Below are 14,061 nucleotides of genomic sequence, written 5' to 3'. Positions count from 1 at the left end.
TGAAATGAAAGTGAAATAGCAAAGTTAAAACCAATATTGGTTAAAATGAGTTTTGAAGAAAAGTGTTAAGTTAAAGCAAGTTGTCAAAAGATTTTTAGCGAGAATATGACTTACATTGTTAGGAAATGTCTACTAAGTTGAATGAAGTGGTTATAAAATATTTTATAGATGATAAATAAAACCGATGAAGCGAAATAACTTTTCGATGGAAGATTAAGAAGTATGGAATAAGTGTGTTAGTGTAGCTGATCGTACCTAAATACTAAGACGAGTACAAAGAGAATATAAGGTGAGTGCCAATGTCTTTTCCCGAAAATAAAGGACAAGAAAAATTGTTTGAAAAACATTTTATGGTGTCAATGCAATTTACGACCTTTTATAGAGGTCAAAGGTATATCATATGTTAAGTTTTAACCTTAAGGTGGAAACAACCTAGAGCTAAATTGTAGTGTAGTAATAAGGTCTCACGTATGGGTTAAACCTCCGTGTCTCCTCGTGAGTCGAATCCGGAATACCCGCTAATGGTATCCAAGTGATTACTTAGACACGACTCATCTACCTCCTTACGCGATGCTCCAATTTTCATCCGTGTCGGTATTGGAACGCTTTCCTAGTTGTAACTCTAGTACGAAGACGATGAAGAGGTATTGAGGAATAATTGGTATAGGTTTCGACTTAAGATTATTACTAGTGTATATCTAGCTACTAATCAAACATATAAAGTCAATAGCTACCAAGGAATACCCATTCTTAGTACTATGTGCATTGCTCCTAGAGTGGCTAGGCATATAACCTAAGTGGTTAACCTAGCACTTGATAAGGGACAAGCATATTTCTAAATAAAGGCATTGTTATAACACTGCACTTAGTTTCTAAGTGTATCTAGATGAATGCCTATAATATGCAATGCCCGTACGCACACTGAAAAATTTTGTTTTTCAGAAGTTTAAGTTGAAAATTGTTTTGAACATAATTCTAGTATAACCGTTTCCAGCCTCACATTAACTTTCCTGAATTAAACATAGTTGGCTAGGCTATACTTAATTAAAGTCCAATAATGCGTACTCGAATTAGTTATACCAGTAGTATGTTCAATATTTTAAAAACGTTTTGAAAATTTTTGGCTATAGTTGTGGTTCTCCAAAGGAAAACCGGTATTCTCTATAACCTTCGAATTTGATACCATTTCTGTCACACCCCGCTAAAGCGGAAACACGAGGCGTGGCAGTACAAAGGGTTTCATAGAAAAAGTTAAAAGACAACACCAACCATAGTATTAAAAATCATTATAAATTTACAATGCGTTTGAACAAATTTTAAAAGAAATTACAATGTAAATTGAAACACAACACATGCGAATGCTCCTAACAGTGATGTGTCCCTAAGTGCCACTTACTCGATGATTCCTGAAAAAGCATGTAAAATGAGCATCAACTATAAAAATAGTTGGTGAGTACTCACAGATAAACAAAATAATATTGGTTCCATGAATTGAATTCAAAGTTTTGATAAAAGTTTCCAATAATAAAAGTATATTGCTAGGATGAGTTAATAAGTTTGTAAACACAAAGTTCTTTGTCATCATGAGAGATAAAGTATGTTGCACAAATGAGATGCAATGTTCATATTCTCATGGAAGATAAAGTTCATTACTCAAACAAGTAAACAAGTTTCATTACTAAAATGAGCAATCAATTTCGTTGCTGCAAGGAGCAAACAATTTCATTGCTAAAACATGTATATAAGTTTCCAGTAATAAAAGTTTGTTATTATAATGAGATACAAAGTTTATTGCTATAATAAGTAATGAGTTTGTATGTGTATGAGAAAATAATGAGTTCCCAACCAAGCCTATGACTGATGCCCTATCAAGATCTATGCTTATTTTTCCATAGATTATATGGTATCATGCACTCCAACAATTGGGCGAGTGAGGAGTTATCAATTCCTAATAGCGTTATCCATAATGACCATTGGTTCAAAGAGTTAATGGTTCAAGAAAAGTGTAACGGAAGGGACTTAAGACGATAAGGCCTCATGTTTCGTGTTGCATACACATACATAGAGAAATATAGCAAAAATATAGCAATCAAGTTTCATAAGAGTCAAAATAAATACAACGAACATAAATAGTTTAGGACATGCTTTTCCACCTCAAAACATTTAAAATCCGAAAATAGGGGAATACATGAATACTCACAATATGTATTGAGATGATGCAAATGGTGCCTTGAACTACGCTCCACTCGTACCACTATTGTTTACCTACAATAATCGTATTCACTAGTGCGTCTCTAAATCAAAATCTAACACTAGTATACTTACTACTACTATAGAATTATGCCAATATTGTGTCAAAATTTAATATTGATAAGTTACAAACATTTTTCTGAAATGGTGAAGTTTTATAACTCATGTGATTAAGACAATTTTGGATATTAATTTCTAGATTTTTGTAATATTAATTGAGGGTATTTCAACACATTTAAAGGTGTTTTAAGCTCCTAAAAATCCAAAATATTATCAAACAGTTTCCAAAAATTCTCAAACTTTGCATTTTGATTCTAAACACAATAGAGGTCTTCCAAATATTTTCCCTTGAATTTTTGATGTGATTAACTATTGTTCCAAATTTTTATGCCTTAATAACAATATAAATTCGTGAAAAATAAAATCCAGATGATAAAAATTCCCAGACTTTTTATAATATTGGAATTTGACATAATTTAGTTGAGAAAAATATAAAAATGGATTTCTAAACTGTTTAACCACATTTTATGATTTTTGTGCATTTATTATACATATAGAAGCTGAGAAAAATATAAAAGATATTTTTTTATTTGGTCTTGCTATTTTTCTTTGTTTTATCCTCTTAAATAATCATTAATTGGAGAATAATTATTAAACAGTTAAAGTAAATTACAAAAAATTTTGTAAGCTTTATTTACAGTGTAAATAATCTGGGAAAAATCCCAAAGGTGGTTTTTATCTTCTAGAATCCGATTTTGTGGATTTAAGTATATTTAATCTTATAAAATAGAAGAAAAATGGCATATTGAATAGAAAAACCATCTATATTTTTATTTAGAGTTCTAATATATATTGAAAGGTCTTCTGGTAAATTTTCATGAATTTTGGATGAGTAGAACTATTTTTCCTGTTTTTAGTCCATTATAAATACAAAAATCAGAGAAAAATAGGAATGCATTATGAAAAATTCTGAAAATACTTTTCTGAGTCTTACACGTAGGGTAGGAGGTGTGAAAATTATTTGATACCCTTTTCACATTCCTTAAAGTGGTTTGACGATTTATTTGAATTAAACAAAAAAAAAATCAAAACCATAGCAAACAGTAACAAAAATCGATGAAACTCACTGAAATGTCATCATTCACTTATGGGTCATCCACGAATTTACCTAGGATTTATAGACATCAGAAAGTATTTTATATGAATTATTGCCCTATTTTCTTGCATTAATTATAATAATTCGAGAAAAATAAATTGTTTTCTAAAAATTTGTAGAACTTCTCATTTTGTTGTCTATATTCTGGGAAAAATTGGATTTGATCAGAAAAGAAGGTTTAGATATTTATTTGGGAATAATCATTTATGAACCTATTTGAAAACTTTTAATAACAAAGTTTGATGATGAAGCCTCTAAGCTTGAAGATCATCACATGCATGTTGGTTTTTGGGTGGCACTACTAGAAAAACAGCCTTTTACGACGCTCATTGCGCATCGTAAAAGGCTCAGACGACGCGCAAATGCACGTCAAGGAAGGCCCTGTCATAAAGAGAGACGACGCGCATTTATGACGCTCATTTACGACGCACAATTACGACGCGCGTTTACGACACGCAATGCGTATCAAGGAAGGCCCTATCATAAAGGAAGACGACACGCATTCGTGTGTCGTAACCTTACGACGCACATGTTAATGACACACAATGCGTATCAAGAAAGCCCCTGTCAAGAAAGGCCATGTCATAAATGAAGATGACATACATTTTTGCGTATCGTAAATTTAAATATTTAAAAAAAATAAATTTATATATTTATTAATTTTTAAATTAAATTTTCATTTAATTTCTTATAATAGAAATAAAATACCATATACAAAAAATACAATCCTTTGCATAATATAAAATAAAATTTCATACTCAAAAAATAAAATAAATTGCACAAATTATAATGTCATACAAAGAATCATTCAAATGTTAAACAAAAATAATACATTGCTAACATGTGTTATACATTCCTATAAAACTAACAAATAATCATACAACTCTGTTTCTTACTGGAAAGGAATGCCAAACATGATTACAAGTCTCCCTTAATCTTGATTATAATCAAATGTATCTTTAATTCTTTATATAAATGAAGCTTAAATGATGTATTTAAATAATGAACACAATAAATGTTATAAACCTTTTGAGGCCCCATAACATCAGGATCTGAGTTTTCTATTTCAACTGCAGGACTACCATTAGTTTAAGGATCACTTTTTGGACGCTTTTTCTTCTCCATACATTAACAAACAAGTTAACTTTCAAGAAATATATTTAGTTTTTAGGCTCATAGTGGTATGCATATAGCTGAGGTGAGAGAAAGGTATACATACAACTAGTAAGACATCCAGACTATCCATAACAGGTGGTTTCAAATTTTCATAATCAACTGCATTGTAAGATAACATGAACACAAGAAAGGTAATCAAAGGTTAAAATATTACATATTTACATGTTAAAAGTGTACAGAAAAGAAGATGTGGTTACACAGCTTACCATCAGAATTTAAGAGGTCGCTACTTAATGTGTGTCCTACTTGTACCATAGAAATCAACTACAATCACCACACACACCGAAAAGGGTCATGTATACAGAAATGGTGGATAGAAGAGAAAGAAGATAAAGCTAAAAAACTACCTGCATTGTAGTAATAAACTCTTTGAAGCCAAGAAAGCCTTGTCGTCTCGAATCTGCAATTGCCCATACCTTAAGAAGTAGTATGAACGGGCGTAGAGAAATAGTTAGGACAGATTGGGATTAAAAGAGTAGAAAAGCAGAAAGAGAACTATAAGCTAACTTCTGTGCCCTTATGAGCACACTTAGCAATCAAATTAATGATCAAAACTTGAGGATGTAAAACACTATCTAAAAAATAAATAATCATTTATTTAGAGAGTTGAATGCAAAAAATAGTAACATACTCTTATTGATTTGTTCTAAAATCAAGAAATTCCTATGGTTTTGGTCCTAAGAAAGTTGAAATGACTATTTTTCCCTTTTACTTTTAATTAATAAAATATTAAAACAAATATGAAAAAACATAAAAAAGAAATTAAAAGGGCAAAACAGTCATTTCAAATCTTTCAGGGACCAAAACCAATTTTGTAGTTTTGTCAACAAAAAAATAGTAATTTTTATCATTTAAAACTTCAATTCATAAACACTTAACCTCTATTCAGCATCACTTCTAGGTAGAAGGGTAATATGGTCATTTACTCAATAAATAACCAGTCTATATGTTCATTCATCACTTTCAAGAGACAGATATCATTTATCCATCCAGAAATTTAACATAAAAAATTAAAAAAAGAAAAAAAAAGGAAGAAAACTCTTACCTGTTATGCAAAGGACCATACCATTAAGCAACAACCATCCCTCATGGGCATTCCTTGAGAAGAATTGATAGATATAATGTGGTGATATTGCCTTGAAAATAGAAGGGTAATGATATATGATGTTGTAAATTCCAATAACAGGAGTAGTCAATGTCCATGCACCCATGATAGGTGAGAACAAAAAGCTCGCTCTTGTAGATCCAAAATTTTGAACCAAAAAACAGAACAACAAGAACTATTGCAGACAGATCTTCCACTAGAGCTGAAAAGTAAAAAAAAAAACATAAAAAAATATGACAAGATCTTTATAAATGTAGTTGAATAAACAAAAATCAGAGGAATGATGCACAGATGATGATGAAGCAGAGACAGATAAGAAAGTAGATTCAAAGAAGAAAGGATGGTTTTCATCCATGTTCCAAAGGTTAGTTTATAACTCGTATTTTTTTTTCATGTTTAGCATTTTTAATGGTTATTTAGTCTCGTTTAGATGGTCTATTCAGTCTAGAAAGGCAACACTCCTTATGTATACAACAGTTTATCCATTTAGATGTCATTACTCATTACCCACTCAGCCACTTTAACCATAGAGTTTTTAATTGAAAAAGAAAGAATCTTCTCCTAATTTTTTTAAAATCTTGTTTATTCAGTATTGCTGGGAAGGAAAATTTGGAGAAGGCGGATCTTGAACCAGCTTTGAAGGCTCTAAAAGACAGACTTATGACCAAGAATGTGGTATGCTTTTTCATTCTCAATATCAAGTTTGTTGACTTTCTTGGATAAAAAAAAATGAAGAAGTTGATGAGTTACAAATCTACCCTTTTGGGGCACAGGCTGAAGAGATTGCTGAGAAATTTGCGAGTCTGTAGCAATCAGCCTGGTGGGGAAAAAGCTTGCTTCTTTTACATCAACAGTGCAGGTGAGTTAGTAAACTCTGTCCTTTTTTGTAATTTTGGGTATTTCATGGTTAGTTAATTTATAAAATATATGAAATTGACATCGAGTGCAGGCTGCTATGAAAGATGCTCTTGTTCGTATCTTGACTCCAAGGCGTTCTGTAGACATTCTGAGAAATGTTCATGTTTCCAAGGAGCAAAGGAAACCATATGTTGTGGTGTTTGTTGGAGTCAACAGAGTTGGAAAGTCAATAAATCTTGCCAAGGTATAAAAAAATATTAAAAATTGAATCTTGGCATACAAAAGACAAAAAAATAATATGTGAAATGTTGTGTACATCGGTGGCTTACTGGCTTCAACAGCATGACATCAATGTAATGATGGCTGCATGTGACACTTTCCGTTCAGGGGCAGTCGAACAGCTGCACACTCATGCCCGTAGGCTCCAGGTATGCAATTGAAATTGACCTTTTTGTCCTCTAATAATCTTTTTCTTTGATTTCCACCTCTGAATGCATATATGTATTTTAAATTGGTTTCAGATCCCATCATATATATAATCAAATCAATACTTACAACTGATAACAGGGGCCCCTGTTTGTACTTGTCATGGAATGAAAATGTTAGAGGCTTCGGGTCCTCTCCAAGCCCTTTGATGAACCCACTACATCAATCAATTTATTAAAAAAAACAAGCAATACTTTCTATGAAGTATATGAAACTGCATCATTACCTAGTGAAGACGCACAGCAACATGAGAATCTAAAGGGATGCCTCACCATTCATAATACTCATTCCAATTACTTAACTTCTTTGTTAATATAGACAAAGGCCATGCATTTTGAGTTTGTGTAGAGTAGCTTTCAGAAGTAATTATAAAGGATCTGAAACCAAACCAATGAAATTTTACACCAATACCTTTACAGGGGCATAATTTACTTGAGAGATTCCAGCGCTTATCATACCTTCCAATTAAATGAATAAACAATGAGATCCCGTATGTAATTTAATCACATGTGTATTGAAACATTGGGAGAAAAGAAGGATAAAAAAGGAACCTCAAATGATCCAAGGAAGTAATCAAAGTCGCACAGATACATGAGAGGTAAAAATTAAGATGTGAGAATATGATTACCTAGAAACATAGACGATGGCAACACGGTGGGTCTGGGTGACTGGGATGGTTCCGGTCTTCATGTAGCCATTTTTGTGTAATATCTAAGATTGTTGAGTTCTTTTCCATGAACCGTTCTCACCAATTACCGCTACTACTGGATTCCGATACACTGTTTCCAATATATTTTTCTTCAAACCAATGAAGTCGGAGGTTCAACATTGAAATTGATTTGAAAAACAAGAACTAGGGTTTTGGGTCGATTTGATTTTGAAAGAAATGGGATAATAAAAACAAGAAGCGTCGACATCTGCAATCCATTTTGAGGCGTTGGAAGCAGGAGGAGGTATGGTTTCATCAATTTTGACTGTGGTGGGTGTTGGAATAGATCGTGACAATGGTGTTGGTGTTGTCAATGGAGAAGGCAAGACGAGAAGGAGGAGGATAGAGATGTGATAAAACCTGGTGGATAAGGAGAGACGAGAAGGTGGAGGTGTCGATTAGGGCTTGTTCAATTGGTAGTTTCGATTGACGGTTGATGAATTGTAGTTTTTAATCGGCACAGTCTGAGGCTAGAAGAGGCATCGAGGATTGAACATAGTGGATGTGGGTGAGGGGTAGATGAAAGGGAGAAGAAGGCGGGGGTTTAAAACATTTGGGGATTTCATTTTCCCTCTAAGACGAAGGAGACGCGTGTTTCTTAAAAAAAAAATAAAGCGACATTCACAAAGGACACACGTTTTAGATAAAGTGCCCTCCGTGTTTTTAATTTTTTTACATGAGACATTAATTTAAGGGCACGCAGTAATGCGTGACCTAAATCCTTAATTTTTTTGAATAGATGACTCTTTTTTAATGTCACTCTCTTTTGCGTAACATAGATCAATGTGTCGTAATTTGCACGTCGTAAAAGGCTGTTTTTCTAGTAGTGTGAAATACTACCACCATCATCATAAAAATCGTTGTTATGAACATATGATTAATAATACAACCATAGAATGGTGTAGAAGAAGAGAAAGTGCATGAAAACACAAAGTTATCAGGGAAAAAGTGAAGGGAGAATGAAATTTTTGTGATTACCTTAAGAACAACACTTGATGATGAAAGTTTTGAGTGTTATGAGATTATATCTTTTGGAAATTTTCGTGGTTGATGGAGAGAGGAAGAGAAAATAGTGGTGGTGGAGTGTGAGAGAGAGGAGAGTGAAAGAGAAATGAAGAAGTGGAGTGTAAGAATGACTTAAATGATCACTTGTTTGGAAAGAGTATTAGTAGTAAAGGGGAAGAACGAAATTGAGGAATCAAGTATACTAGTCCTAGTTTTCAACTTTGACTTAAGTTCCTACGAGACTCGGTCCTCATTTATACCACTAGGTCAAATGAATGATGTGTGTATATGATTCATGAAAAGTGTTCAAGTCAAAGAGTGACCCGAATATGGATAGTCACTGTAGTTAAGTAGTTATAGAATTCACATATCAATGTGAAATCTAAGTACACTATCCATTGTTTCTATCTGTTTCCAAGTTTCTACTAGGTTATAACTTAGCTTCTAGTTACTAAGTCTAGTATGTATCATGCCTATACGTGCAACTAAGTTTATTCAAATCTAGAACCGACTCGAATTTTGACGGTTGTCACAGTTGTCGGGAAGTACGTACACCAGAATCGCTCATCCAGCTTGAGTGACGTCATCGTCCAGTCATAGGTGTCAATGTGGCTGTCTGGGTTTGTGGTTCCATTGTGGGTTTTTAAATTAGGGAGTTTGTGTTGGATTAGTGTCTAAGTCCATAACTATTTTGGTATGTACTTGACCCGATGGTGCGTGGTCCTTTTGGGTTGCCTTCACCAAAGCAACTTGATTGGATGAATTATGGAGAGAAATGATTAAATATAATTTATTAATATATTATGAGAATAATATATTAAAGGAGAAATCATATTGTTTAATTAATATTAGTCAAGAATTAATAAGAATTAAGTTTGTGACTAAAAGAGATTAATTAAACTTAAGGGACTGGAATTGTAATTATAGGATAATTGCAATTTGGGCTATGGATTGCCTTATATTAAGGAGTGGACGAATTCTATGGGGAAACCCATTAGAAATCGTCCAAGGCCCTTAAGAAAAGGAATCCATGGGTTTCTTAGGGCTTAAGCATCCAAATTAGGGTTTCCTTGTTAGATAACCCTAATAGCCTCACTATATATATGTGACCCTTATGACCCAAAAACATGGCTAAGACTTCTCTAGGGTTTGTAGACGTTTTTGGGCAACCTCCATCCTCTCTCCTCTTCATCCTCTTGCTTATGGTGTTTGTGAACCATTAGAGGAGTGACAATTGTGACTCTAAGCTTTCTAAAGTCAATATAAGGAGATTTGGGATTGTTATTGCTACATAACAATCAAGGTAACATCTTAAACCTATTCTCATGTTAATATGATTACTTGAATGCTAGAATTAGGGTTTATAGTCTTGGATAACTTGCATGTACAATAGAGAAACCTAGATCCAAGCATTAGGGTTTGTATGAGCACATAGGATGTTCTTAGGACCAAAACCCATCAGTGGTATCAGAGCCTAGATTGGTTTCTATTGTATTGATGCTTTGTATGTTAAAAAAAATTCGATTTTTGTGCTTCTGGGGCCAGAACTCGTCGATTTTTCTAGATGAACTCGCCGAGTTCATGATGAACTCGACGAGTCGGCTGGTCAGTGAGAGGGAAAACCGGAATTTCTTGCTGTTTTTGCTTAAGGATAGTTGCCTTATCATATTAGATCAATATAAATCTGATTTTATGATATATTTGACTATATTCTTGATCTAATTGAAGATATTTATCAATTAATAAAATATTTGTTTCCTTATGTGATAATTGATTAATTATTTTGATTAAATTGGTAAATTGTTTTGCAAGAAATCATTAAATAAATCAAATATGGATAATTATGTGATTAAATGTTAATTTAGATTATTTTTTATTTGATCCTTATGCTTTGAAAAGTTTCATATTTTCCCCTTAAGGTTTTATAGTTTAAATTTGAACCCAAAAGTTTTGTTGTTTTGAAATTTAAATAGTTGAAACCCTAATGTTTTGAAAAAGGTTTCAAAACTTGCCCTCAAGTTTTGGAATTTAAATTTTGAATTAATAGTTTAATTTTGATGTATATTTAAATTCTAAACCCAAATGTTTTGAAATGTTTCAAAACTTGCCCTCAAGTTTTGGAATTTAAAGGTTGATTAAGAGTTTAATTAGGAATGTTAAATTCTAAAACCCTAGTATTGTTTTGAAAAAGTTCAAATCACACCCTTATGGTTTTATTAATTAATTAAGGTGTATAATTAAAAGAGACTAAATAAATCCATAAAGTTTGGTTTACAATTTAATTGAATTAAAAGTATAATTGTTAAATTTGACCACCTAATATTTTAAAAGTGTAAAATACACCCTATACTATATATAACATTAAAAGTCTAACATTATATATATGTATGAGTAAAAGTCAGTCTTACCGTTAGTAGGCATCATTCACGAAGCTGGTCTATAAGGGGTGTTTAAGGAAATTGCCTATAAAATGGCGATTGAATGGGTATCCACTCTTACCCACCGCACTCTTGACTAGTGGAGGGTCTTTAGCCGAACGGGTAGGATAGGGCGAAACCTTCCATTATAAGTATAATGAATTACTAAAGTAACTAAATGGTTTTCAAATTCCCAATCTTAGTTACTTAGGCAAAAGTGAATTGATGCAATTCCATGAAATTACACTTTGTTCCCTTGCAAAGACGTTAGTGGAGCGTGTGTGGTTTACCGGCACACTAAATGGTTCTAAGCAAAGGTAGCAAAGGGTGACTCAATGTTGGTCATAGTTCGGTGGAGCGTGTGTGGTTTACCGGCACATCGAATAGGTGACTGTAACATGTGAGGGCACCATGTGAGTTTGCATGGTTATTCACACCCGCTTTGTGATCCTCGGCATCCCAGTCACAAACAAGAGGGGCATATCGAGATTTAAACATGCCATTGAAATGTTCAATGAATCTCAAAGGATCTAGGAGTTTTCATAGATTTAAAACTTAAATATCTTTTTCGTTTTTCATGGTGGAAATTAGTGAATCGTCATTCACTTACCTTCAAATGTTCTGCAATTTGGGTTACGACATCCCTCTCCCGAGTTGTAGAATATTGTGTTGGATCCTAGCCTTAGTATCTCATTTGGGTGATTTACTAAGGACTCAATCGATCAACTAACTTGAATTTGTTTTCTCCCGTTTTGTAGATGTCAAAGTTTGACAACTATGGTCTTCTCAAATCCCGTGGAACAAGCATTCCACATGAAGATGATATTCCACGATTCGATCCAGGAACAAGAGATCATACTTCACTTCCTCCTCCTCCTCCAATTATTCTCCCTAACCCACAAGTTCGAAGGCTTGAAAAGTTCAAGATCACTCAAGCCCTTTTGGCAAGTAAACATAAAGAAGGAAAGTCGGTGTGTGCACACGTCCTAGGGATGAAGTCACACATTGATAGGTTAAGAATGTTGGGATCCATTGTCTGTGAGGAAATGGCTGTTGATTGGGTTCTTTAGTCACTTCCTAACTCATATAGTGAGTTCGTAAGAGAGTACAATATGATGAACCACGACGTGACCCTTATAGATCTCACCTATATGCTTATTGCTGCTGAATCAGCAATGGTTTGGCGCAATAGAAAAGCAAAGTTGATTGGTGAATCTGCCTTCATGGATATGGACAATGGCAAAGAAAAACATGCTATGATCGAAAAGTTTGATCATAAGAGAAAGGCAATGTCTGAAGTAGTTCCATGTGCTGTTCCAAAAGAGTCGATTTGCTTTTATTGCCGAGAAAAGGGGCATTGGAGACGAAGCTGCCCTATTTACCTAAGAGATCTAAGAGATGGGAGAGTCGAAACGTATGGCTCTAATATAGGTAAAATCCATTAAGTAACTCTTTTAAGCTTCTATTCTAGATTCTTAATACATAATGTGATAAGATTACAATTGATGTTTTATATGATCGAAGAAAAGAAAGGAAGCTTAAGGGAAGAAGTGAGCAGAATCTAACCGTGAAGGAATGGATTTCGATCGCATTTCTCGAAGATTAGATTCTTGAGCTACTACTTAGAGTTAGAATTAGATTTCTAAGAAAGATGTATTAGCATAGTTTTTTCAATGAATTGCATTGTAAGGACAAATTTTTCCGCAATAAAATAAATTTTGATTTTAAATTTTATTTATTTATCCTTACAATGGCGTGTATGAAAAATTGATTATTAAACAATAATGGATTTGGTTCTTATTTATGTTATTTATGGAAAGTCGAGAATTTACCAAATAGGGAGAGTTTCTCATCGCCCAAGTTTCAATTGGACAGAAACTTGGAATCATGCAACTTGGTTGCACAATGAATGAGAAATTTCATATTTGGAAATTAGACTATTCATTGACAAAGTGTCAAGTGAAGGACTAGGAGATCGAGCACACAAATTTGTGTGTTAATCAAGTCCACCATAAGAGTAACAATGATATTCGTCATGATTTACTAAAGGTTTAGTAAATATGATTATACTTACAAGATTAAGTGTAATTATGAATTGATTGAAAAAGTTTAAATCAATAGCAAAACGAATAAGAAGAATCAAGTAGGCAGAAAGATAAAAGTTTCTCCATTCTAAGAAGAAGGGAGAGTAGGTTTTATGCTTTATGATAGGACTTAATGATTAAGAACCATATCTCAATTGATCCTCTAAGTGAGTCTTAATACAATTGTATGTATAAGAAGAGGAATCAAGAATTGAAGAAATGGTTAAATCAAGAAGTCAATCATACTTCGTTCCAAAACAAGTCTTAGAATTGAGATTGTGAAATTGAGTGGAAAAGTATTAAGAAGGTTTATAACATTCATCAAATGTGGAAAGTTGTGATGTCTTGGATAAGACAAATACCAACTAGGACCAATTTATGAAGAGTTTTGATAAAAGATACACTAACTCTTGAATATTTGTTTGTCAAGAAATGTTTTGACAAGAGAATCTTATATGTCAAGGAGTCAGTGGGAGTCTTAATGGTCTTGAAAGGTTTTAAGAACAAATCAAATAAACCTTATCGATCATCACTAGCACACGAGTTGAGGTTTACAACCTATCGTGTTGACATTATTTTGTTTCTGTGCCAATCCAATCGAGTTAATTATGCATGTGAGTCCTATGAGTTCTCATTTGAATGCATAAAAGGCAAGGAACTTGATCAATGGAAAGTAAATTGATAAGAAAAGGTGAGCTGCTTAACTAATTGGAAAACATGGTGGGCAGCTGTGCTACCATAAAGGCAAGAAATCGAGATCAAGAAAGTTCGATCCATATGAGTTTGAATTTGTCGTAAACTTTGGTTTTAACAAA

The 14,061-nt window shown here is 33.2% G+C and overlaps 1 protein-coding gene across 1 annotated transcript; it reads left to right on the top strand.

Moving 5' to 3' along the window:
* Positions 1 to 6,027: 6,027 nt before the first annotated feature.
* LOC145089452 (uncharacterized) lies at positions 6,028 to 8,086 on the top strand. Its single transcript, XM_079027889.1, has 7 exons — positions 6,028 to 6,051; positions 6,108 to 6,139; positions 6,278 to 6,362; positions 6,423 to 6,593; positions 6,637 to 6,789; positions 6,887 to 6,973; positions 8,027 to 8,086. Exons 1-7 carry the CDS (start codon positions 6,028 to 6,030, stop codon positions 8,084 to 8,086), a joined length of 612 nt encoding a protein of 203 aa, XP_078884015.1.
* The last annotated feature ends 5,975 nt before the right edge of the window (positions 8,087 to 14,061 follow it).

This window comes from Lactuca serriola, chromosome 2 (genome assembly GCF_051521515.1).
Source record: "Lactuca serriola cultivar US96UC23 chromosome 2, Lser_US96UC23_V15, whole genome shotgun sequence".
Taxonomy (NCBI): Eukaryota; Viridiplantae; Streptophyta; class Magnoliopsida; order Asterales; family Asteraceae; genus Lactuca; species Lactuca serriola.
The sequence above is the reverse complement of the archived record's forward strand: the minus strand, read 5'-3'. Positions and strand labels throughout refer to the sequence as shown.

Excerpts from the sequence above, each read along its gene's own strand:
- LOC145089452 (XM_079027889.1), top strand. The coding sequence starts at position 6,028 with ATGGTTTTCATCCATGTTCCAAAG. Across the intron at positions 6,594-6,636 it reads GTAATTTTGGGTATTTCATG|GCTGCTATGAAAGATGCTCT; the intron begins GTTAGTTAATTT and ends CATCGAGTGCAG. Across the intron at positions 6,790-6,886 it reads AGTCAATAAATCTTGCCAAG|CATGACATCAATGTAATGAT; the intron begins GTATAAAAAAAT and ends TGGCTTCAACAG.